The following is a 27,778-nucleotide window of genomic DNA, read 5'->3' as shown; positions in this document are numbered from 1 at the left end:
ACACTGTTAAAATCATTATACACAATAGCATGTAGTGTTTGGAACCATGGTTCAAAAGAATCAGTGTATAGTCAGAAAGGATGATTGTTTTTCAAGACAGAATCATTGTGGTTATTGTCAGAATCCTTTCATGTCAGAGAAGTTATTTGTATATGGGCAACCAATAGTCAAAAAGCATCATTGTGCTACCACAGGAAAGGGAGGTTAGATACCAGAATTCTTGCCTCAGACTTCAACAGGCCCTGTTTATGTGGGCAAAAGTCTGTACTTCAAATATTAAAGACACTAACACTTTAAGTGCTTCTGTTTTTTCCCCAAGGACACATGATTTATTGCTTCTTGGGTTCGATATAAAGACATAACCATAGAACACAGAATTGCCTTATTGTTTGCTCTTTTTGGTTTGTTGACATTCAGAACATTAGTGATTTGAGATACAATCTAAGGGCCAGATTCCATAGTCCCATTGATTTGCAAAAAGTCCCTGCCACCTGTAACATGTTTAGGCTGTCTTGGTGAAAAGCTGCAGTATCAAACATGCATAGCTACTCTTAAACTAATTTTTTAACAAGCAGGAAGAACAGCACATGAGAACTTCCTGCAACTTGCCATGTGCAGATTAGGAGAGTGCTGTTGTTTCTTCTAATACATTATACCACATAGTCATAGTACTACGAACACTTTCATTTCTGAACTGAGAAAATGTGCAAATCAAATGCCCTGTCCCTCCCTTACACTGATATCATTCTGCCCATCTGGCTCTAACGTTCTGGGAAGAGTTTTTATTTCAGTAGTGTAATCAGAATCCCTCCACCTAATCCTCATGTATTATTTTGCTGTTTCCAATATAATGGATAATAAATATTCAATTGTCTAACTCAAAATCTAAGTTTTGTCTTTTTTTTTTTTACTTATTCCTGTCTTATAACGAGGGATGTGTGAATTGGCTTTGCCTATTTTTGAATTCACCCAGACTTCATGGGTTCAGCAGATGGACTTGAATTCAAATGTCCTTGTCTGAGTTTACACCCTGCCTGTGAGTGATGAGAGGAACAGAGCAGAGGAGAAGAGAGACATCCAAAGGAGAAAATGAGGTGCAGTGGGAGGCAGAGGGGAAGAGCAAAGCAAAAACACAAATACAGGGTGACTATGCAAAAAGGAGTAGGAAAGAAGAGAGAGGTGAATTAAAAAATAACTGTATGGAGCTATATCATCCCCTTCTACAGAGAAACTCCCTGGGAAGAGGAGTTAGGAAACACCATGAAACTGGCTATACATAGTGACCAGGCCATTGCCCCTTAATATAAAAATGGTTTGAGGGGTTGCAGAACGGACAAAGAAGCCATAGTCTTGTGTGGGAAGAAAGGTCTGCTTGGAGCTGTGGACACCTTGTGCAGAGCAGGGGCCACCAAGCCCAGCTGGCAGCATTGCTGCCTATGTATTCGTTTTGAATTGACTCATCACTGACATTTAAGAGTTTGAAGGGGCACCGTCAGTTCAAATTTGGCAGCAAATGTAGGCTTTCTGTAAACAAACTTGTATGGAATCTGAGACAAAGAGAAATGCTTTGCTCTTCTCTTTTATAATACTCCAATGGCTGGAGGTGGTATTTAAACACATGAATATTCTCCTCCAGTGTCTGCAGCTCAAATATTGTAGCATTGAGCTAGGACATGACAACCTGAAAGTGAAATTGACTAGAAATGGCTATAAAAGTAGCCAGTTTTATTGCCTACAGTGAATGGAAATGGGCCAGCAGCATAAATGATGAAAAAAATATATTTTAATTTGTATTGTGTTTTTCTAACTATGGTGCTATGAGCTTCACGTTGGCAGGCCCCCTGCTTTCACTATGTGCCCCAGGAGTCTGTCCATCCAGAGCTCATTGCAGAATTAGGCCCTGAATCTTGCAATCTTCATTCATTTTTTATTTGGTCTTTATGCAGGCAAACTCCTATTGTAGTAAACCCCAAGCTTCCTTGCCTAAGACTAGCACTGTAGAGTGGTAAAATGGAAAGGGTTTTTTAATTGTAAAAACATAACCAACTTGTCGTTTATGCCACTTGTTCAACATTAATTAGGGTTTGCCTATGTGAGATGCTCAAGGTTCTCCTACTATGATTTTATGAAAAAGATTTTTAAAAAATTACAGGAACAAAGTGTTGTGGACACAAACTAATTTTTGCAAACAAGCCAAACATAGTTTTTGGTAGGGTCACAGAGGTTTGATAGGTTCACAGAGCCTCAAATTGCACAAACCTTATGGATATCCATTTAAAACAAGAACAATATAATGATGCAATCATAACATTACAAATGAGACAGGACAGCTTTAAGAGAGAAACAGGAAGTTGTAACTAGAATCCAGCTGAATTCTGAGCTGGGGGAGTTTGCCGTGAGGCTGCAAATAAAGCAGATGTGTTTGTGAATTTCAGTAGTGTCTAGACTTTCTTTTACCAAAGTTGATGATACAGCATTTAACCTGAGGTGTTTTCTTTATTTTGCATTTTGTTCCTCTTCATCCTTTATTTTAAGTACTCGCATATGGGAATGAAATGGAGAAATTAAGGAAATATATGTCAGCAAGAGATGAGGATCAGTTTTATCATCAGGGAGCTGTGGAATTGCTGGTCTTTAACTTTTTGCTCATTCTTACAATATTAACAATTTGGTTATTTAAAAATCATCGATTCCGCTTTTTGCATGAAACTGGAGGAGCCATGGTTTATGGTGAGTACAAATTCAAGTGTCAGTTTAGTATTAAACTTGTTGCATGTGTATAATTAGACACTTGAGCTCAAGTGCTGACAAGGCACAGAAAAGATACTGAATGAAATGCCACTAGCCTATTGAAATGTGCAGTAAAAAATGTAACTCTTCAACTCTCACAAAGCAGATATAGGTTGACCTGTCAATGGAGTAAATGTCATGAATAGGTTATCATAGCACTGTGCAGATAATGTACTTCCATGGGCAGATCTGAATCTGATAACCCTTTGGGAGTATGGGAATATAGGATGCCAGAATGAAATACCAGGTTGAAAGAGATTATTTCATTTGAATATAATGCACACTTGTGTGTGATATCCCATGATAGTGTGACACTAAGTCACAGCAGGAATCTATTAGGATCTCATGGGTCCAGCCCTGTGGTCTGATGCAATTTCAACTAGCTGAAGATTTTTGTTTTGTTTTTCATTGTATTGTAGAAAAGCAGATCTGACCTTCCCTGAATGTTTCCATCGTATCTGTACTTCAGTTTGCCTCTCTTGTTCTAATCTTCCTTGATGAAATTTTCCAATATTTTATTTAACTTATGCATAGGACCTTCTGCGTAGCCTGCTGCGATGAAGATCTCTGTCAGTTTAATTATTATATGGAGGGAATGGGGGGGGGGGGCTATTTCCCCAGTCCTTCCTTTCACTCTTGTTTCACTTTCAGAAAAGTTGTGTGATCTCCATTTTGCTTTCCACAAAACGTGTCCTGATGACACTGTCAAGGCTGGAAAAAGGGATACAAATTATCACTTTATACATTGTGCATCCTAGCCACAAACCATCTGTGACTCTGACTTTCCTATGAATGTCATGATGCTGCCCCATGCATTATGAAATTCACATGCTCTAAGGTTGCATATTCTAAAAAATACTTGAGCCTGTTTTTCTGTCAGTTGCATGCAGTATTTCCATTGAAGTCATTGACAGTGCATGCATGGAACTTGAGATAATAAGGCCCATGATTTTAAGACCATTGGAGCTATAAATTTGAAGGTCAGTAGCTGTTTCCACCTTAAGCGGTATCTTTTAAAGGAAGAGGGTTAGAGTTTATTGGAGGGTTAGAGCTGAGGTCTATCAGTCTTAACATTGTCCGTTTAAAACTGTTAATTACACAAATAAACTCTGAAAAGTCATAGGAACACAGGATTTACCCTTCTGTACCAGATACGTGACCTGATGACCTGTTTAGGTCACTTCCTGCCTCTAGCAGTGACCTGATGCTTCAGAGGAAAGTAAAAAACAAACAATCTTGTATCAAGCCACTCATGCTATTCTAAATAGGTGGGTGGGGAAGAGTGAGTGTTGCTTTCCTTCATACCTGTCCCTGCCTCTGTTTTGAAAGATTATGTTTTATAATGTAACTCTTTACTGGCAAATAACTAGAGTGGTGGAAAAGGAACTTATGTGACAATCCACCCTATTTTATTTTATCTCTAACTTCTCAGGTTTTATGTCCCATGTGCATAATATACTGCTAGTAAATCAACTGAGATTAAAAAGCAATTCTTGGTAGAAGGTTACAGTTCACCACCATTAATAATGGCATTGATGTGCACAGTTTAGATAGTTCTACTAAAATAGTTTTTATACTGTACAAACCACCTCTAATTGCAGATGATTATATACATTTGCCTGTTATTTTTTGCTATTAATCTCTGCATGTGGGGAAATCAATGAAATACTACGCAATATTTTCATTATGGCCAACGTGTAAAATATAACATTTTTCTAGGATTTACACACAAGACCCTTCCCCTTAGCATTCTTTCCTTCTTCTGTATGGTGTCCTGTGTACAACTGATAATGTTACTTGCTGTGTTAGACACAAACCAAAACCTCAGATTCAAACACCCCATACTTTTGCCTAAGTTTTGGACTGGATCCGAATTTAGTGACTTGGGTTCTCCATCTCTGGTTCGTTTTGAACGTACCTTATCAAAACTGATATAAAAGCAAAAAGAGGGTAGGGAATGCAATCCAACTTCATTAAAAAAAAGTCAGTTTCCTATCTTAGTGTTTTATACTGCTGCCCATCGCTGTTGTTTCTGAGCATTTAATGTCAATAACATTTTCAACTCCTGCAATGTGGAATATTTGTCATTGCCTTGCACCTTGTGTAGCCATGAATACCGTTAAGCAGAGTATCCCTTTTAGAGTTCATTAAATTCACTTGCCAGTTGAGACCTGTGCTGAGGCCTGAGTGAAGCTCTGTATTAAGAAATTCCTGAACAAAGGATACTGAGTCCATTTAGTCTTCTATTATTTATGACCGACTTCAGACAAAGAGAAATACCCATTCATATGCATTACAAGCTTAAGCTGTAGTCCTTTCTGCACCTAGCAATATTGGGCGTGGCTTTAGATATTCTTAGCAGTGTGAAACAGGAGTGGTTAAAGGAAACCAGCATTTCAATTGTAAACAATTGTAACAGATCAATACCAGCAACTTCAGAGGAAAATCACCTGTAGGAATCTCTACAGAACCATGTGCTTGTACTGGGCCAAATTCTGTTCTCACTTACATGGCAGTCAAGCTTGAGTAGCACCATGAGAACTGGTTCTCCATTGCCTTGAAACTTGTGTAGCCATTTACACCAGATTTTACAATCAGATCGGTAGCATTTTACACCTACTTTGTATAGGCGTAATGCCCTGATTCCATAGTTCATTGTATGGAGGCACAGATGTCTGCTGTTTGGATCCATTTTCAGGCTCTACATGAATACACAGTCTGCAAAGCTATGGAGAATCAGGTCTATTTACTTATGAGTGAGTAGTATTTGGCCAGCTGTTTGCCGACAGTTGCACAGAAAGATGTCTGGGTCTGAAAGAGTTGGCAATGCAGTGTGTGACCATTATTTCTGGGCGTGCCATTGCAGAAGATGGTCAAAGAGAAAGATGAGGAAAATTAGCATAAAGGTGTGACAGATTTAGGCTCTGATCCTGTGAGGAGCTGAGCACCCACAACTCAGGCCACTAAGCCCCATGGACAGAAGAATGCAGATTCATTCATTGGTTTGCCTTCCAATCTCCCACTGAATTTGTGTCTCTGATTCTTGTAGCTAGGTTCAACAGTAGCATTCTTGGTAATGCTCTGGGGTTGGCCAGTGCCAAAGCAGGCAGTTGAATGAGGTGTGAAGAAGCAGCTGAGTGTCAGCATGGACAGTAGGAAATGTTGGCGTTTACACTTCTAACCATTTTATTCTAACAATAGCACTTACATAACATGGCCCTTCCTTCGAGGAATTTGAAAGGTACTTTTGAGTGCCCAGCAGCAAATGCCTTGGGACTGGCTTTTAGAAGTGCTGAGAGCCCACAGCTCCAATTGAAATCAGTGGTTTGAAAATCAGACTCGTACTGAGCACCCAAATCAGTGGTCACTTCTGAAAATGATGACCTTGACAGTAGGTCTGCATCTACACTACAGGGGTATGCAGGCATAGGTATGACACCATAGCTATGTCAGTATAGTCCCACAGTGTAAACATACTCTCAGGTAGAGGGGGCCCAAAGCCGCTAGAGCTTTCTTGTTGAAAATCAACACCAAACTCCAGTTACAAATAAACCGAGGCACAGAGGGCTGGATTCATCACTCTGGTTCATCAGATTTATGCTGCTGTAACTCTGTTGTAATCAATGGAGTTTTATTGATGTAAAACTAGAATAATGCAGTAGAGAATCGAGTGCAAAGAACTTAAATGACATACCTAGTGTCACATGGCAAGTCAGTAGTAGAGCCAGCAAGACAGATCGGAAGAGCTGTTACAGTCACTATCCTAAGACACTAAACCGTAACTGCTTTTTTCAGGGAACTATTTACTGGAAGTGGGGCAAAAATGGTGATTCAAGCTTGATCCTTTGAGGTTCTGAATGAGTGCTGAGTATTTCCCAATTCCTTTAAAGGGACTGTGGGAGGTCAGAACCTAATAGGATTAGGTCCTAGAAATGGGAATCCATAGTTTGGGGTAATATGACAAAAATCACAATTTTCCCTTTTTCAATTAATGTATGAATGATGAAAAGAGATCTTCAAGGTATAATTTAGAGCCTGGAAAAAGGATGATCAAGGCAGGTTGCATAATATAGTACAAGTTTGAGAAACATCCATAGCCAGAATGGATTTTGTAGTTGGAATATAAAAGAGAAGTAATGTTCTTAAATCAAACGTGAAGAAATGCAGGTCGGCTCTAAAATAATTATTTAACAGTCAGGAGAATTAAGCAATGGACTGAACTCCATATATGGTTTCTGAGTCACCTTCATTTAGAGGTGTTCAGAAATAGCTAGATAAAATCCTAGTGGGAGGAATATCCTCTTTGATATGAGAGTGTGACCTTGATGATCTCAAAGGTCTTTTCCAACACTATTATCTATGATTAAGGGTTTGATCCTGCTTCCACTGAAGTCATTGGCAAAATTCCTATTGACTTCAATGGAATCAGGTTTGGCCTCTAGTTGGGGTGCTTCTGGGAGAGGAGAAACAAATGGTAATGCAATAAAAAACAACAACCTGTCACTTTAAAGTGTCTTTTTTCTGATTCAATCCAGCTTCAGAATAGTCACTTTTAAAAAGGAAATGTCCGAACGTCAGTACTAGTCACTGAAGGGAAACATCTTGGATAAAGGGAACCTGGGAAGAGAAGTGATGTCCTAATTGGATTCTGACTTCTAGAGTGTTAGGGATTGATTCCTACTCAGTGCGGCGTGCTCTCAACCTTGCATGATAAGACTCCGTATTAATGACTAAACTCCATATTCAACTGATGTTATATCTGAAGCTGTCTTACTTGTGCTCTCAGCATAGCAACCTGTAATAGTGCTACCTGGTTTCTTATTATGTGAATAAATCCTTTCCTGACTTGTTCACATGCAATTTGTTATTTTTAACAGCGTCATTGCTGACCTTCCATTCTAAAATCTGGGTTTGTGCATTTGGTTCCCATCCTATTGAAATTAATGGAACATATGAGGGGCTGCCATGTGTACCTGGTATTAAAGGTATGTTTTGTATAGGGTGCCCCATATATTAAACACAGAGAACTGTTTGAAAATATTTCCATATTTAGTTGCAGTGTTGGGGAACAGTGGTTGCAAGGGATATTGAAAATATTAGTCCTGCTTTTATTAAGTGTGTTCTGAATGCTTCTTTAGAACCTATTGTAAATAATTTTTTTTGGAGTTGGTGAGAACAGTATAAATGGGAAGGTAGAGGCAGCAGAAAGAAAGGCATATGCTGTACATCTTTAGCCTATGTTTAAAAAAGGGGATGATTTTAATTAGAATCTGGACTAGGGCCTCTGAGTACAGCTATATTAGAAATATTAAATATTTTATACAAAGCAGAAATGTATGTGAGTTGATGATGATGCACAAACTTTAAAATATTTATTTTTCCTGAGGTTTTATATTCTGTATATTGTTAAATCAGACCTATGGTAAATGCTTTATTTCTTAAGGAATAATATGACTGCAATAGTTAAGTGGTCTCCAGAAACATTGAAGTGATACAGCAATTGTCTCTTATAGATCCTTCTATGGAGCTTTCATTAATTTTCTGAATCTAGGGATTTGAATCCATCTATACTTCAAATTTAAAACATCACAACGTTCCTCTGAGAACTCAAGAGACTCAAAAGCTCCATTAATGCTCCAAGAATATTGATTGTCAACATCTGCTGTACTTAATGCTAGCCATCCCTGTATGTCTATTGATACTCACACAAAATTTGTACTCTAAAACCATTGACAATACCTTTAAGCATCCGGTATGCTACCCTGACCTATATTGCATCTGAGGATAGGATCCACACTAGGAGAAAGAAGCAACACAAGCTTGAATTCTAGTTGTCTTTGTCAAATGTTGATTTTTATTTCCTTACAGCACGCTTGACGATAATTTTAAGACCTTAAAAAGCACCATTCCTGCAAACACATATTGATCAGCTTTACATATATGAATATATTCAGGTACCTAAGTGTTTGCAGGACTGTGTGACTTCTTTGGAAAAGTTCAGTGAAATGCCAGACTAACCATTTCTGAATATTATCTGTCCCACCAGAGAAAACTCACAGAAGACTGTTTGTGACTACTGTTGAAGATATCATATCTTGCCAGGACACAGAATAAGAGTTGCCCTTGTAGCTTCCCATCTTAAACTTGCCACTGCTGTTTGAAATAATATAACCCAGAAGCCAAATTAATGAACTTTCACTAGTATAAAAGAGAACACAATTTGACCATGTCTCAGTTTCCCCAAATGTGCCGTTAATAAGTTAAATGTGGCTTTATGTAGGGAACAATGACCCTTCTGAGTGGTCTAGTTTTTTAATCAAAGGCCCAATGAAAATACAAGCAAACCTTCACCACAACATCTTGGATGGGAAACAGTCAGTCTCAATTTATGCGTTCTCCCTGGTCTCCTACTCCCCTCCAGCAGGGTTCCCTTGGCTCTGGTCCCTTCCCTGGAGTTAGGTCTCTTGCCACTGCCTGAGGAGGAGGTTTCCCTGGAGCCAGGGCCTGCAGAGATCTGCCAAATGCAGCTCTTCTCTGGGACAGCCTGTAGTTCCTGAGAGGCTGGGCTTCCTGCCATTGATTAGGAGTTCCCTGTCCCTAGGAGCATGCCTGCCAGGCTCCTTCTTCTGGTGAGCTGTCCTGGGAGCTCCTCTCCTCAGGAGCTTCCTGTCTCTATAATCCCCCCCACCTAAGGCCTAGTAACACAACTAACTAACTGATTAGGGATTCAGTTACTTCTAGTTACAAAGTAGCAGCCGTGTTAGTCTGTTACTTCTAGGTGGATCTGAGTTGGCTCATTCTCCCTTATAGGCACCTGTTGCAGGTAGTCTGATCCCGGACTTCCCTGACAGTCCCCATATATTTAAAACAGTAACCAGAACTTGGTTTTATGTATAGAACATATACTAGTTTTCTCAAAGTGTTTTATGAAGCAGTGATCTATTCAATGGTAGCATAGAGGCTATGTAGGCAAAACATGACTGCCATTCGAGAGTCACAGGCCGATCCCCTCAATTAAAATGGCTGTCATTTCCCTACTACCTTTGCAGGTGATAGTGAGATAGCTCCTACTAAAGATGGCCACTATCTCCCATTGTTTCAGTAGGAGAGAGTCCTGGTTGACTCAAGGAAGATGGCTGCCCTACATGCTGTCAGAAATCAGGGAGAAATAGTGTGGGGAGACTGGGCAGGTATGGAATGGTGAAGAGCAGAGCAGGATAGGGGGATAGTGGGTTAATATGGGGTCAAGGGAATTTTGAAGCTAAGCAAGAACACTGTATGGAGTAAATTAATATTGAAGGACAGTGAGGGAGCAGGTGAATATGGGATGACAGCAGAATTTAGAGGGGTAGGAAAGGAGGGTGAGGGAGCAGGCAAGCCCACTATGGGGACAGGAAATGAGGGCCATTCAGGTAGACTTTGGTGGGTGGAAAGGAAGGGAGAATGTGGCATGGCAGAAGACTGAAGGGGAAGGGAAAGAGAATGCACAAGCATGGCAGAAGACTGAAGGGGAAGGGAAGGAGAATGCACAAGAAGGGCTGAGACTGATGGCAGATAGGGTCTGGGGATTGAGAGAAGGGTCTGAGAGCTTGGGACAGAGGGAAAGAGAGCTGGAGAGGAAAGGATGATCGTTCTCCCACTCAAGGGTCTGAGAGAGGGTGAGTGGCATCCTTTCCAAGCACCCAGTGGGAAGGTCCACATTTTTGCATGTGCATTTAAGGTTGAATTTTCAACCTGTAATAATACCTTGTGAGATAGGCAGTTCCCCCTAAAGGTTAAATAATCTGAAGTCAGACTGAAAACCCCAAACTGTTTTAACCAATTCATTCTCATGGCTTCCTGAGGTCTGACTCTTGACTTTTGAACTCTTGGGGTTGGCCATCATGGTATTAATATTTTGCATTGGAACGTTTAGTGCCTGCTTCCCTTCCCCCAAGAATTTTCAGGAAGTCTATATGCTACCTCTTACTACAGCTAGATTTATTATCTGATTTATTATGCACATTTCATACGACCTCAGGAAGCAACCTTTGGACTCTTAGTTGGTGGTGTGAATCCTGAGGGATTTAAAGAAAACATCCCTCCTTAAAAGTATAGTCAGCATTATTGCTATTACACCATCTTTGCCTTACTCCATGAAGCTAAAATATTACATCTAATCTGATATGCTAGAGGCAACCACTGTTCAGAGACCTCTGCAAAACTGGCCAACAACAAGATTGTTCCATCTGTCTGTCTGTCTAGCCATTTATACCACTCTCATCACCACAGTATTTGGTTACTGAATGAAACTTCAGTATTAGCTCTAAATTTTCTGACTCCTCTGGGTTACTTTCTATGGTTAAATTTCCTTCATATTTTCCAAAGGGCTCTAAAAAAAAAATCTAGATACTTAATGGCCTTCATCGCCGTTGTATCTGAATATTTCCCAAGTATTTATGGATCTATACTATTAGTCAATATTATAGAATGAACCAGAAGGCTTATGCTAAGCTAAGAACCAAAAATTCCCAGCATACTTTTGTACTTATGCTAAATGTGTATCTTGGAATATTTTATTCTCAAGATTAGCTTTTATAGTGTACTTTTAAGGTTTTATTCGTAGTTAAATTATTGGTTTTGTGCCTTGTATGTTCTGTTTATTTGCCAAAAGCAAGATGTATGCTCCATTGATTGGTCAAAAGCATGATGTCTAAGCTTTGCCTAGTAGGAACTGTGTGCTGGGAACACTTACGGTAGGTTTTCATGGCCTAATATTATTTGTACTCTATGATTTATTAACATTTGGAATAATATTGTTTGTAGTTGGCACAGATGTCATATAACCTGACAAATAAAAACCAGATAAGGAAAAGGAAGTGAGAGGCATTAGTCTTTTTGCTGTCATAAATAAGGGACATATAAGCCCAGATCTACACTAGAAAGTTAAGCTGACCCAGCTACATCACTCAGGGGTGCAATGTAGTTAAGCCAAGCTAACCCCCAGTGTAGACAGTGCTAGGGCGACAGAAAAATTCTGCCATTGAACTACCTACCACCTCTTGGGAGGGGGGGGGGGAGAAATTAACTAACTAAATTAAGAGCCCCTCCCATTGCTGTAGTGAGTGGCTATACTGAAGCGCTACAGTGGCGCAGCTGCACTGCTGTAGCAGTTTAAGTGTAGACACAGCCTAAATATGAGCTGAATTAAGCACACACTTTGGAGCAGACATGCTGAAAACTGCTGCAAGAACTACTTCCCAGGATCATGTAAAGTATTAACCCTTTTCTGTCTGTGCTGATTTCTCTATGTTCAATAAACCAATTGAGCGAAGGTATCTGACATCTTATCAATAAATAAAATGAACTCATTGATTATCAACAATCCTCACAGCACCCATGGCAAATTGGGAAGTATTATTTTCTCCATCTGAGGGACACTGTTGGTGACTTGTCCAAAGTCCCACAGGAGGTCAGCAGCATAGCTACACTGCAGCTGGGGGTGTGATTTGCAGCTTGTTTAAATCTCAGGTGGGTATGTCTAATCTAGCTAGCTCGCTAAGAAATAGTAGTGAGGACATGGCTGCACAAGTCTGCCGGACTCCCCTAAGCATGTGCTTGCTTGTGCCGCCCATACTGAAGCCTGTGCTGCCATGTCTTTACTGCTATTTTTAGCAAGGTAGCTAGAGCACAGCTAGCACAGGCATATCTATGCAAACTGCAATATAAACATACATCCCCAGCTGCAGTGTAGACATAGCCAGGAACTAAATCCAAGTCTCTGTGTCTTAACCACAACAGCATCCTTCTTTCCTTTCTTTCCATTTTTATTGTTCATTATTTATATAGCACCATAACTGCATAGCTCCTTACAATATGTAGAATGTGTCCTGGGACAGAGTGAGTAACGACTTGCCCAACATAACTTTAACACAGGAAGCCTTCAGAGTTGCTGAGATAAGAACATTATCTCTTGACTTCCAGTACAGTGTTTTAGCCACAAAAGCATCCTCCCACTCTAAATACGTACTTACCACACATACCTTATTAGGCATGCAGTAGCTGAGTAACATGGTTAGTAAAAACATCAGAATAACCCCAATACCTGGATCACAGAAGTATGATCTGTTCCAAGTGCATGTAAAACCCTCATGTCCACCCCTGTATTCATCCAGAAATTGCCATGTTCTTCAGTGTTCCATATTCATCCACACAATACTGCCTGTAGTGCACCTCGGTGGTGCTGTTGGTGAAGGGGCACCACCATACTTTTCTTCTCCATGTCTATAACCAATGCTGTATCAGACACTTACAGTATTTTAACCTCTTATGTTTCTAATCTTCAGGTCTCCTAATGGGATTAATTATACGATATGCAACAACACCAACAGACTTTGAAAGTGGAACTGTCTATCCTTGTGAGAAGCTGAAGTTTGGCCCACCCACTCTACTTGTTAATATAACAAACCAAGTATATGAATATCAGTACAAAAGGGAAATCAGCCAACACAACATTAATGCTCACCAAGGCAATGCAATGCTTCAAAAGGTAAAAGGATTGTCCGCCATTATCCTTGTGTGTTATAAAATGAGTTCTTGCTTTATTAACTTATGCCAGTGTGAAAGGAGAATCTGTCCCTATTTATAGTGTGATATGGACACTTATTCTGATTTTAGGATGACAAGAGAGGAACAGGAAGGAGAACAGACAGAAAAAGGAAATAAGGTGAATTAGATGTCCAATTGTTATGAACCAGAAAAGAATAATAGTTCACAGCTCCACTGCAGGCAGGAAGCTATGTGTGAACAAAACAATTGCCTGAGTTCTCTGGTATGACCACTTCAACCCCCACAAATATTGGCTTTATCTTGAGAAGATCTGGTCAAATCATATTAGTGAGTGATGGACTCAACACATTTCCCCCCATCAGGCATGGAATAAATTACTTACAAATCAGTGTTTTCATTACTTAAGCAGCTCTACATGGAATCAAAAATTTCAAATGTAATGTTAATATTAAAATCTAAATGTTATGCTCCCTCTTCCCCCACACTCCCTTTTTTCTAAATTTCTAAGAAAGAGAATGTTGCAAAAACCCAACAAGAACTTTTCATAACAGCACATTTCTCATGTTGTAATGAGAGATAAAACATGTGCATACCAAGGTTCTAAACATATGAGGAACTGCTTAAACTTCACTTTTGTTATTACACTCCATTACTGTATGACTTCGAATTCCTTCATGTGTGTTGCCTTGTAACTCACTTACCTGTGTGTTATAATGGTAATTGTTATTTAAACTCAGGAGTTGTGTTTATGTTTATAATATAGGTCCTCCTGCATAGAAGTCAGTGGGATTACCCACAAGCTTAACGTTTTCCACATACTTATTACATACTAAATTCCTTGCTGAATTGGAGCCTGTGTATGTTTGGTTATTGCCTCCCTCAGGAAAAATTAGGCTGATTGAAGGTTGTGATAGCAAACCTGGGTGGGTACAGGAAAATAATGGGACCTCAGACTTATTCAGACTTTACTGAGTCTTCAGGCTTTTTCCTGGAAGACTATTGGCTCTCTAGATAACTGCCTTTGGCAGGTGGCTCTGCATAGCCACAACAGTCCCCCTTAGCAGAACTGGCGCTAGACATTAGCAGACTAAGCAATTGCTTAGGGCCCCGAGCAGCTCAAGTGGTCCCCCTATTTGCTTTTTATTATAAGAAATTGCCTGTTTTAGTGTGTGTGTGTAGGAGACATTCCTCCTTAGGGCCCCCAGTGGGCTAGCACCAGCTCTGCCCCTTAGCCTGCAACCATGTCAGAGTCAGCCTAGAAACTAGGAGCAATCTGGCAGCATGGAGAGTTTTCCTTAAGTATCGCAGTGGCATGTGTCTCTAGTGCTTGAAGTGCCACCTTTTGCCTGACATCCAGCTGTGCTCAGATGCAGTGAGCAGCCTAGGTTTCAGCATCTTCATCACAGCACTCACTCTGGAGCTGAATAATGACTCTTATGAGAATGGAACAGCATAAATTGCACACTGGTATCTGCAGGCTTGTCGGGGGATCATCCTCCCTTTTTTCCCCAGCCTGGCACCCTGAAAAGATTCTCTAAAGCCTCAGCTCTGTGGAGTTAGCATTGTGGGTTTCTTCAGGCCACAGGGAGGGGAACATGCTGCAGATGCTACTTTTGCAAACTATGCCTGCGGGATTCACTCCACCTCGATTTTACACTATACAACAAATGCAAATTCAGCAGAATTTAGAAGGTGAAAACAAGCTCCACAGAGCCTTTTCTGCCTTTGGTTTAAAAATAATAATTAACAAAAATGCTTGCATTTTGGCCTATTTCTTGATTGTTTTGTGCAAACCAAAATTCCCCTTTGACTTCATCATATAAGGTTCCCGAGCCTTTTCAGCAGTGATTAGCTTGTGCCATGATTTATAAATATATTTTTGTTATATCATAGCATTGTTTTGAATAATAAAAATATGCAATTAGGATTTCTGTTGCCTATGGAAAAAAGTTTAATCTAATTTACTTACTGACTTAATTCCCATGTTAATGTGACATTTGAGACTCTTGGTTTGGAAGAGTTAGTGGTAAAAAGTTCTTTCTCCAGCTTATTTCCCATAAAGTTGTCAGCATAGCTAAATTTACCACATCCTATTATTTGCCAGCCGGTTCACATTAGTTTAATAACTCAAAGTAAGCAGAACAGTGTAAAAAAATTATTTTTTGCTGAGTTCTCACTTCCTGTTTATCGAATCAAGTTATCTGTTGGTAAGAAGACGGAAGCAATTTTGCAGTCTGGTCTGTTTGCTATAAAGCTAAATAATCCATCTAGTATATTGTAGCCATTTTTTTAAAAGCACTTTATCTGGACAGAGGAGGAGCAAGCCATTATGCTAATGACATGCTGTCTCTTTTAAAGATATTAATGTAGGAGAGCCCCCAGACAGAACAATGAATTACACAGGCTTATTATTATAATGTCTTTTGTCTCTCAGTGCTCGGCTGTAAACAGGGTTCTGTTGTACTGGGAGTTACTTGAAATGAAGTTAAAAAAGCAGAACACTATCTCTACAGGCCTGAACTTGATGGAGAATACAGGCACTATACCTGCAATAGCAAGGCTGACCATTTTTTTAATTTTTGTTCAGATCTATGCTCATTCTAACATCACTTTTGAGAAATCATTTTAATGAGTGTCTTATTTTATAACAAAAATGTACATTGTTTTTCTTCCCCAGTCTTTTGTTGAAGAAGCAAAACACACAGTAAAAATGCATCTGTTTCATACATATAGGACTTGGAATGCACTGAGGAATGCACTTTGTTTGAACTCTAGGCAATATTCCATTTTTATTACATGTCTTTTTGTTTTTTGCAATGGCACTCGTAGAACAAAATGTGTTCCATATGGCGGCCAAAGCAGTGGGCTAGATTCCATCCTGTGTTCTGGCCTCTTTCCACTGCACTTGGACCTGGCTAAACCAGGAAGTGGGAGCTCTCTCTTGGTGTAAAGCTGGTTTATAGCAGCTCTCATGTCAACAATTCATCCCATCCTGCTGTCGGGGACATGTCAGGGAGGAAAGGGGTTTTGGGGTCTTCTTCAAAGTGGAATTAGAATGGAACTGTGTTCTGCCAATTCTCAGCTGATGTACGGTCCTTTAGGGACCGCTGCCAGCTGGTGTAAGTCAGAGCGGCACAAGAAGAAATCAAGACAAAATGAAGTGTTCTCTCTTTCTCTTTTGTGCTCAGTGGATTTCTGTGCAGGAGATAATGTGGCCAAGATCCATAAATTCTCATGGTTGTTATGCAAAATCTGTTTTTCCTACCAGCTACACATATCTGTCATACTGAGTTCAAATCCTTAGCGTTGTAGTTTTTCATACAGATTAGATAGATTTCATACATATATGACAAAAAAGGGATGTAGCTTCATTGAAGTCAGTAGATGTACAGCAATTTATACCAGCTGAGGATCTGGCTCAATATATATTTATGCCTTAAAATTTTTGCAAAATACTATACATTAAACTGGAATAGGGAAAAATGCTGTCTTGCTTACTACCTGCAAAAATACTGAGGTTTTTATTCGTTATGAAGAAATGCAGTAAATCTGTTTTTCAGATAACTTAACTCCACAAATTGCAGGAATGATGAGGGGTCATTATAATAAAGTTTTTTCCAAAATTATTAAAATTTGCCACTTTCAATCAACACTTTTTGTTGAAGAGGCCAAGTGCAATGCACAGGGTTAACCCACAAAGTGCTGGCATTTTCCAGATTGTGTGCTATGGTGTGAAGACCAGTGACGGATTAGCCAGGGGGCCAACAGGGCCCGTGCCCAGGGGCCCTGGCCAATTGGGGGGGCCCCAGAAAAATAGGCGCTCCCGCTTCCTGGCAGGAGCACCTGGGGGTGGGAGTGGCCAGGGGGACTGCAGGCAGAATGCGGGGGGGCACTTGCTCTCGCCCGAGACAAAAACCCTTAATCTGCCTCTGGTGAAGACAAAAACACAGAGACTATACTTTAAGCAGCAACTAGAGAACTCCCTAACCAGGAAGTTCTCCCATTTAGTAAGATGGCTGCTGCAACGCATCCTGTTTCTCGCTGGTGACTGTGGAAGACCAGGAACTCCTACCCACTCCACATCTTCCTTTCTTTATAATGAAAAGTTAAAATTTAAATGATATACATACAACAGTTCAAAATATACTTCAAATTTCTTAAAACTATTTTTCCTATGTCCCCTTATCAATTGCATTTAAATAATCCCGGGCATTATTTTAATGATCAAGTCTTTGATGGGGTCTGATCAGTCTTCCAGACTGTGTTATCACTTCTGTGGAGTTTGTGCATGGAGTTCCCTGAGGAGGGGGCTTAATTCCTTACAGAGTACTTGCAAGCCCCAGATCCTCTCTTTGCTGTGTTGGGAAATACAGAAGATGAATCTGATTCCTCTGGAGAAGTCCTCTTGGAGTCTCCACTCGGTAGGATCTGGGAGTTTCTACCAAGCTCTGAACAGTTCCAAATGTCTGGGAGCTCTTGATCCAAACTTTGTTCCTCATCTCCTGTCACAGAGGCGGATTAGGATTTTTTGGGGCTCTGGGCCAGAGCAAGTGGGGGCCCCTCCCCACCCCTTCCACCTGCAGTTCCCCCCCTCCCCCAGTGCTCCTGCCAGGAGGGGTTGAGACCCAGGGGCTTGCTCCGACCCCCCCAGTGCTCCTGCCAGGAGGGAGCGGGGCAATCCACCGTGCCCCGCTCCCGCTCCCCACCTCCCGGCAGGAGCGCTGAGCAGGCAGCAGGAACGGGGTCAGGGCATGGGGTGCCCATTTTTCCAGGGCCCCCAAATTGGTCGGGGCCCATGGGCACGGACCCCATTGGCTCAGGGGCTAATCCACCACTGTCCGTTCAGGTAATGCTTTTGTTCTGTGCTGAATATGGAAGCTTTTTGGTTGCTGAATTTTGAGTTCAGCATCCCATTTTTGAAATTCCATCAGGTTGGACCAGTTTAATCTGTATTGTTGCCACAGACAAAGATGTCCTTATTTGTCTTCCCATCAGAAGTTCTGATGGAGATAGTCCAGATGCAAGTGGTGTTGATCGATATGCCTAGCAATGCTTTATATGGGGCCACTGATTTTTGCAGCAGTCTTTTTAAAGTCTGCACTGCTCTTTCCACCTCCCTGTTACTCGGGGGGCAATGTGGATTCCTCCTACAATGTTCAAAATCAAAGTCCTGTGCAAAATGTAGGAATGTTTTAGAGGTAAATTGAGGCCCATTATCAGATATGCGGACTACAGCAACTCCATGAGGTGTAGTTATTTACTTTCGTTTCTGAATGACCTGTGCCAAGGAACACTGTGTAAGTTTAGCTAAGTCAAAATATCTGGAGAATTAATCAGCTATAATAATGGAAAAAAATAAATCTTGTGGCTACCCACTGCCAAGGTCTGTCAGATAGCTCTGTATAGAGTAATGGTTTTGGAGATTTTTTCCCCCTCTCCTTGTTACATATCTTGCAGCCTCTACTAAGGTGTGACTTTGCCCTATTCAGACTGGGCCACCACACAGACTGCTATGCTCATGCTCCACACTTGGTTGTACTTTGGTGTCCCTCAGGGATATTGGAGAGTATCTTTCTGAAGTTCGTAGGGATAGGAATGTGTGTCCTCTCAGAAGCAGGCCATCTGGCATGTGAAAGGTCATTTTGGTCCTGTCAGTATGGTGGTAGGTCAGTTGGAAATTGGCTCCTTTGACCCCACCCTCCTTGGCAGAATATAGTCTGTTTCTGGCAAGTCTCATGCTTCAGTTGTTTATCTCCAATTTGCTAAAGTCAGCTGGTAGATACTGGAATTGCTGCAAGAACAAAGTGTAGACTTTGACATCTTTCTCTAGAGCTTTTTCATCTTCCATTGGCTGCCCCATTGGGTCTTCTAGATAGCGTGTCTGCTGCTCTGGAATGTGTTCAGTGTTGAAAGAAAATCACATTAGCAATAGCCAAAATCTTTGAATCCTAGGTGGAAGGCGTTGATCCCAGTAATACCACTAAGGGCTTGTGGTCTGTTTCTTTATTAAAATTCAAGCCAAACGGATATGCCCTGGGCTGTTCACAGGCCCAACTGACTGCTAGCACTTCCTTTTCTCCATTTGTGCTACAGGCTCCATTGCTGTGCTGAGACAGGGCTCTGATTCCTTCCTGCTGCAGCTTCAACAAAGTTTCCCCGCTCACTCACTATTCTGGCAGTCAGGGATCTTTTCTGTCCTCTACTCCTTCAGAGACAGAGAGATTCATGGACTTCTGACACCATGTCGTGTGAGGGTATAAATATAGAGAGCCGTGCTTTAAGTAGCAACTAGTGATCTCCCTAACCAGGAAGTTCCCCCATTTATTAAGATGTTGTAACACATCCTAGTCCTCTCTGATAACTGCGGAGAATGAAGAACAGTATGAACACTCCACGCCTGCCAAATCAATCCTTTCGGCAGTTGACAGAGATTGCATATCTGATCCAAAACCTTTCCCATTAAAAACAGACAATTTAGGAAAAGCATAGAAGGGAGCACATGCTTCTCCAAGCAGCATCTGCTTTCCTATCAACAAAGAATTTTTATGCGCAATTTAATTTGTTAATTGGAATTAAACACATAAATACCCATTCATCTACTGGAATGCAGAATCCAGTATAATTACTCCTTTTCCTGAAAGAAGTATGATGTAATATTTTAAATATGTAACGAGCCTTTATTAAAGAGCTTTACAATTACTCCTGGAGTGTGACCTACTGCAGTGTCCCTTTGACAATCCAGGCTGTAGCTTGAAGTAAAATTTATTACAGTACTTAAGAAATTCTAGGTGCTGTCAAATGACTTTAAAGCTGTAACCAAATGAGTGATCTGAAATAGGCATTTAAATTTAGTTATAGGGTTGCCCAATCCTGTGAGATGCTTTGTGCCTTCTGCAAGGTGGTGAGCCCTCTCAACACACAGTAAGGGCTTGTCTACACTTACCGGGAATTGATGTGTGGCGATGGATGCATCGGTAGTCAATTTAGCAGGTCTAGTGACAACCCTCTAAATTGGGGATAAGCAAACTTTTTGGTCTGAGGGCCACATCTGGGTGGGGAAATTGCATGCAGGGCCATGAATGTAGGGCTGGGCAGGGGGTTGGGGTGCGGGAGGGAGTGCGGGGTGTGGGAGGAGGTGGAGTGTACTAGGGGGCTCAGGGCAGGGGTTGGGGTGCGGGGTATGTGAGGGCGCTCAGGGCAGGGGGTTAGGGTGTGGCAGGTGGCTGGGGTGCGGGCTGCGGCCCGGTGCCACTTACCTGGAGAGGCTCTGGGATGGCAGCAGCATGCAGCGGGGCTAAGATAGGCTCCCTGCCTGCCCTGGCCCTGCGCCACTCCGCTCCCGGAAGCAGCCAGCACCACGTCCCTGCGGCCGCTGGGGGCAGAGGGAGGCATACAGAGGGCTCCACGCACTGGCCTCACCTGCAGGTACCTCCCCCGAAGCTCCCATTGGCTGCAGTTCCCCGTTCCCGGCCAATGGGAGCTGCAGGGGGCAGTGCCTGCTGGTGAAGGCAGCACATGGAGCCCTCTGCCTCCTCCCCCAGGGGCCACAGGGACGTGGCGCTGGCCACTTCTGGGAGCGGTGCGGGGCCCATGGCACCCTGGGGGTGGCAATCCCGCGGGCTGGATCCAAACCCCTGACGGGCCGGATCTGGCCCACGGGCCATAGTTTGCCCACCCCTGCTCTAAATCGACCGCAGATCGCTCCTGCACTCCATCTGAACAAGAAGCACAAGGGGAGTCGACGGGAGAGCGTCTCTCATCGACATCGCGTAGTGTGGACCCTGCAGTAAATAGATCTAAGTACGTTGACTTCAGCTACGTTATTCACATAGCTGAAGTTGTGTAACTTAGATCGATCTCCCCCCATAGTATAGACAAGGCCTAAGTCTGTCACTCAGGCCCATATCCACAAAAGGACTTAGGCATTATAGTATCTAACTTTTAAGTTTCTTGTCACCCAGTGGAATTCACAAAGCGTGAGTTAATTCCCTAGGCTTCCTGTACAATGTGTTTGGGGGGGGGGGAATGAGAGACCCCAGAGAATGGGAGCCACAAAAGCTAGCCCACTAAGCAGGGATCTATCTAAACTAGCCAATAGCAGATATGGAGGAGGGGGGCGTATCTTAAGTTCCAACCACCTCATGGAGTTAGGTGCCTAAATCCAGGTGGGAGGGAAGTATTTATTTCTGCTTGGGATTCACAGCTGGGAACATTCTCCTGGTGTCAGATGCCTAAGCCATGTCTTGTGTGACAGTGGTGGAGAGGCGGCCTCTCTTATAACCTTTAGCCCTGTGGTTAGGGAATTCACCCAGGGTGTTGAAGACCCCTGTTCAGTTGCTGCCCTCTGCCTGATGTGAAAAAGGGAATTGAACAGAGGTTTCCCACCTATCAGATGAGTGCCCTGACTGCTAGATTAGAGTCACCTTCCCTCTCACCCAGTGCACATTTAATTATTTATATACAGTAGAACAGCTTCAACAGGAGAGAGATACTCAGATCAGAAGGTCCCATAGCCCAGTTTGGGCACTTACCTCAGATATGGGAAACCCCTGTTCAAATCCCTTCTTCTCATGATGCAGAGGAGGGAATTGAACCACATCCTGATTGAATACTCTAACCACTGGGCTAAAGGTTCCTCTTTCCCTCCCTGGCTGTTTTGTGTGGAGGTAGGTGTGGTCTGAGCAGACCTATCAGATCAGGCCCCACAGGCAAGACTGGTGGGGCAAAACCTATCTTCACCTGGTTTGAGGTTCACCCTGGGGCTTATGCATGAGAGAGCATGTCCATAGGTGCCTAGGGAACTCTTAGAGAAAATTTAGACATCTAGCAAATTCAGGCCCCTACAGGGATAAGTGGCAGCTGAGCGGGAGTTTTGTGGATTGCAGTGGTGCCTAAAACTGGGCTTTAGGCACTGAAGTCCATTTTTGGATCTGGGCCTCAGCACTTTGTAGGATTACTAGACACTTCTGAGGACTGGATCCTAAAATTTTAAATGTAAGGTCTTGTGATGCGAATTCCTTTATAACAAAGTCCTCAAGAATTTAATAAAAAATGAGACTTCCATTGGTCTTTGGAACCGTTTTAATGGAAAAGTATGTCCCTGCTACAGAATTCTGTAGGATGACTCATAAGATCAATAGAAAGGACTTGACTAACCATTATATTTTGTAGGTTTTGAGAGTAATTTCTATAGAACCCAAATGGTTTCATCCTATCAAATGCTATAGGACTGAGCACCTTCTGCACAGACTGAGTACCCACATCTACCCCTTAAGTCAGTGCAGTGAAAGGTGCCAAGCTCCTTGCAAGACTGGAGCCACTCCCATTTGTTCATAGGTGTAACTTTGTTTGCGATTAAGGGTATGTCTATTCATACAGCACTGCAGCAGCGTAGCTGCACCAGTGCAGCTGTGCCGTTTCAGCAGTCTGGTGAAAAATCCTCTATGCTGATGGGAGAGAGCTCCCCCATCGACATAAAATCCACCTCTGCAAGCGGCATAAGCTATGTTGGCAAGAGAAGCTCTCCTGCCAACATAGCGCTGTGAACACAAACGCTTATGTCGGTGTAATTTGTTGCTCGTGGGGTGGAATATTCACAATGAATAACCCTCTGAAAAAAAGCAAAGAACCTTCCAGCAATGATCAGGGTTTGACTCTAATCCTAGATATGGTGCAGTTGACCATTGTGCTCACTTGCACACAAATACAGTCAGGGATTTTTCAAGCTATGCAGTGAGGCATGCCTGAATATCTGAGTGGAGACTCACACCTGAAGAATAGTAAGGATTATGCTGTGACATCTGGCAAAACTAGCTCCGGAAATGTTCATAGAATAAAATCAACAAGAACATTTTTAAAGTAGATAAGCTATTTTAAATACAAATGCTGAGCCTTGGCACCTCTAGCGTGGCATTTCATAGCCCTGACACCTCTGGGCTTGATATGTCAGTTATGAAAGTACAAAAATCACTTGTGCCCCTGCACGTCTTTCATTACAAATTAAGCACTGGGCTGGATGAACCTCAGAAGAGCTCTGAATTGAATTTGGACCCCAGTGTTCAGATCTTTATATTAAATGTATTTGAACTCCTTGAAACTATGGGCTCTGAAAAATTGAACTGGAAGTTTCACAAGAACAGGTTTCTTCACAAGATTATTGGTGCCTCCCATACTTGTTGGGTCACCTGCTGTTCCACTGGTATGTTGGTCCTTCTGTTCCTCATCCTAAAGCAGAACTGAGGAGCATAGGATTGTGTGACAATTGAAAAAAGGTAACTAATTATTCCTGAACCTGCAAAAAGGTTCCATTAAAAGTTGGGGCACAATTTCTTATTTTGTTTGATTCTTTTCACCCAATGCCACAAGTAATACTCTCTGTATATGCTCATAGGGTGAAATTCACCCCAAAGCAAAGGGCCTATGCAAGAATCTCCGCATTGCCTAATCCCTTGAGTAGGGCTGGGGGGACATATACTGTATTTTTATTGCAATTTAAGGCCAGAAGGGACCACCATGAGCTATTCTGACTTCCTGCATAACACATGGGTAGCCCTCCACCCCATCTCTGTGAGGAAGCTCCATATGGGACCCAAACAGACTGGTGCTAAGCAGAGACTTGAGTGGGTTTGACAGTCCAGGGTTACACAGATCCAGGGGCCTAACAGCTTGCATAAGGGTGTATGGAGTAACAGCTGCTGCTATCCCAGTTTAGAGGGCAGGAAGGGCTGGATTGTAGAATAGTGGCACAGCCCTGGTTTGGGGCGTGAATAGTGGACTGCTCATTGCCCCATACAAAGCCCAGTTACTCTGGCTCCATGCAGAATAGATGAGTCTCATCCATTGAACATGGAGACTATAATGTAACCCCTTGCTGCTTCCAAGACAGACCACTTTTTCCTCACAAGGTGGCATACCAGCGACCATGATGGAGTTAGTCCCCCTCCGATTTCCACACACAATGATGTGTTGCATCTCCAGCAGTGCAGAGGATAAATAAGCTGTTGTGTCATAGGGATAGATGAGTGCCACTGAGAGGATATTTCAGTTTCATTGCCATGGCAGTTTTTCCTGCACTATCAGTACAGATGGGAACAGAAATGATAATGAAGAGCTACAGGATGTTATTGGTAAATTAGTTGAACTGTTAATAATTAAGCACATTAAAAGCCCTCTAATTGAATATACTTTCCTAAAAGAAACAACAAAACATCTGAAGTTTAAAGGAAAGGCTTCCTAGTACATGTGCGATTTCAGCATATACCCACCAAGCGAATCTCTTGCCGAAAGAGCAAATTCACATCTTGGCAAAACTACATTTTACTGTCAAGTAGAATGTTCCTAGTTCACCTTAATGTAGTTCTCTTCAAACATGATTACCTTAAGATAAACTAGGAACCTTTTAGTTCCTGTCCTCAGTGCCCGTCTGGGGGTGTTACAGCTCAGTACTTCGGTGCACAGTTCTATTCATTCCCCTATAGTTCAAACTGCGGAGCAGTGTACACATTCCCTTGCTTAGACAATGCTGAGGGGCTAATTTAGCCTGCAGGACCTTTATGCCTCGAGATGATGTGAGATTGAGAGAACCCAGCTTGACCCTTTGAACCCAAATTGAGTTTGCAGTACATGCAGTCAGAAAACAAAATTCTCCTGCACAAGTATTTTTCTATGGAATCTAGACAAATGAATATTAGACAGGTACACGGGCTCTTTTCCAAACAGTTATGTTTGGGAAAAATTTTAAAACTGAATGTGCTAACCAGCTGCTCCAGTGACTGAGCTGGAAACTTTTTACTAGAAGGGGTGAATTAGAATATTATCGACATCATAGAAACTTGGTGGAATGATGAAAATAAATAGAACGTGGTTAACACCAAGGTAAAAAATACATAGGAATGACAGACTAGGTCATGCTGGTGGAGGAGGGCACTATATGTGCAAGAAAGTATAGAGTCAAATATAGTAAAAATCTTAAATGACTCAAACTGTACCATAGAAAGGATAGAAATTCTATGCTTGAATAATAAGAGAATAGCAATAGGAATACACTACCACCCACCTGACCAGGATGGTGACAGTGATTGTGAAATGCACAGGGAGATCAGAGAGGCTACAAAAACAGAAAACTCACTAATAATGGGGAATTTCAACTATCCCCCTATTGACTGGGAACATGTCACCATGCAGAGATAAAATTTCTAGACACCATTAATGACTGCTTATTGGAGCAGCTAGTCCTGGAATCCATAAGAGGAGAGGCAATTCTTGATTTAGTCCTAAGTGGTGCACTTAAGAGATGAATATAGCTGAGCCGCTCAGTAATAGCTACCATACTGTCATTAAATTTAACATTCTTAAGGGGAGGTGGAAGACCAAAGAAACCCATCATAGTAGCAATTAACTTGAAACAGGGGAACTACAGAAAAATGAGGAAGGTAGTTAAATAGAAATTAAAAGGAACAGTCACAAGAGTGCAACTTTTTAAAAACACCATAATAGAGACTCAAACTATATTCCCTAAATAAAAAAAAAACCCACCAGTAAAAGGGCCAAAAAATTCTACCATGGCTAAACAACAGAGGAATAGAGACAGGTTCAAGACAAAAAGACATCCTTTACAAACTGGAAGTCAAACCCTATTGAGGCAAATAGAAAGGAGCATAAACTCTGGCAAGTCAAGTATAAGTAAAAGTATAACTAGCCGGGCGAAAAAAGAATTTGAAGAGCAACTAGCAAAAGGCACAAAAACTAACAGCAAAAAATGTAAGTACATCAGAAGCAAGAAGCTTGCCAAACAATCAGTAGGGCCACTGGACAATCAAGGTGCTAAAGGAGTACTTAGGGAAGACCAGGCAGTTGCAGAGAAGCTAAATAAATTCTTTACATCAGTCCTCATTGCAGAGGATGTGAAGGGGATTCCTACATCTGAGCCATTCTTTTTAGGTGATAATCTGAGGCCTGATCTATACGGGGGGGGGGGGGAGGGAGATCGATCTAAGATACGCAACTTCAGCTACAAGAATAGCGTATCTTAGATTAATTTAGAATCACTTACTTCGCGTCCTCGCAGTGCGGGATTGACAGCCGCCGCTCCCCCGTCGACTTTGCTTCCGCCTCTCGCTGAGCTGGAGTTCAGCAGTCGACGGGAGAGCAATTGGGGATCGATTTATTGCATCTATACTACATATGATAAATTGATCCCCGATAGATCGATCGCTACCTGCCGATCCGGCGGGTAGTGTAGACGTACCCTAAGGCACTGTCCCAGAATGAGGTGTCAATGGAGGAGGTTTTAGAATAAATTAAACAGTAATAACAGTAAGTCACCAGGACCAGATGGTATACACCCAAGAGTTCTGAAGGATCCCAAATATGAAATTGCAGAACTACAAACTGTAGTATGTAACCTATCGCTTAAATCTGCCACTGTATGCCGTGCTTAATTTGTGCTGGTGCTTGCCAGGGCTCAGCTCTAGCACCTCTAGGGTTGGCAGTTCATAGCTCCGGCACCTCTGGGCTTGCCGCATCAGTTATGAAAGTAAAAAATAATTGCTTGAGCCCCAGCACCTCTTTCATTACAAATTAAGCATTGGCTGTATGAGATAACTGGTGGATAGCTAATGTGATGCCGATTTTAAAAAATGTCTCCAGAGGCAATCCTGGCAGTTACTGGCCGGTGAGCCTAACTTCAATACCTGGCAAATTGGTTGAAACTATAGTAAAGAACAGAATTATCAGACACATAGATAAGCATGATATGTTGGGGGAAGAGTCCACATGGCTTTTGTAAAGGGAAATCATGCCTCACCACTCTATTAGAATTCTTTGAGGGAATCAACAAATATGTGGATAAGGGTGACGCAGGGGATATGGTGTTCTTGGACTTTCAGAAAGCCATTGACAGAATCCCTCACCAAAGGCTCATAAGCAATATAGGAAGTCATGGGGTAAGAAGGAAGGTTCTGTCATGGATCAGTAACTGGTTAAAAGATAGGAAACAAAGGGTAGGAATAAATGGCCAGTTTTCACAGTGGACAGAGGTAAATAGTGGTGTCCCCCCAAGATATGTACTGGGACAAGTTCTACATATTCATAAATGATCGGAAAAAGGGGTGCACAGTGAGGTGGCAAAGTTTGCAGATGATATATAATTACTCAAGATAGTTAAGTCCAAAGCTGCCTGCCAAGAATTACAAAGGGATCTCTCAAAACTGGGTGACTGGGCAACAAAATGGCAGATGAAATTCTGCGTTAATAAATGCAAAATAATGTATGTCGAATTTAGCCACGTTAGGTCGATTTTAAAATGACTGCATCCACACAACCAACCCCGTTCTGTCGACCTAAAGGGCTCTTAAAATCGACTTCTGTACTCCTTCCCGACGAGGGGAATAGCGCTAAAATTGACCTTGCTGGGTTGAATTTGGGGCAGTGCAGACACAAA

At 42.0% G+C, this 27,778-nt stretch overlaps 1 protein-coding gene across 2 annotated transcripts in view; it reads left to right on the top strand.

Annotated features, from left to right (window-relative positions):
- Nucleotides 1–2,391: 2,391 nt before the first annotated feature.
- SLC9A9 (solute carrier family 9 member A9) overlaps nt 2,392–27,778 on the top strand; it is a 344,452-nt gene continuing 319,065 nt past the window's right edge. For both annotated transcript variants that reach the window (XM_065410670.1, XM_065410671.1), the window contains exons 1-2: nt 2,392–2,730; nt 13,116–13,318. In XM_065410670.1, coding sequence (XP_065266742.1) covers nt 2,556–2,730; nt 13,116–13,318 — 378 coding nt within the window. In that variant the 5' untranslated portion in view covers nt 2,392–2,555. The remainder of the gene's footprint in view (nt 2,731–13,115; nt 13,319–27,778) is intronic.

Source organism: Emys orbicularis, chromosome 9 (assembly GCF_028017835.1).
Source record: "Emys orbicularis isolate rEmyOrb1 chromosome 9, rEmyOrb1.hap1, whole genome shotgun sequence".
Taxonomy (NCBI): Eukaryota; Metazoa; Chordata; order Testudines; family Emydidae; genus Emys; species Emys orbicularis.
This window is presented reverse-complemented; position numbering and strand designations above follow the sequence as displayed.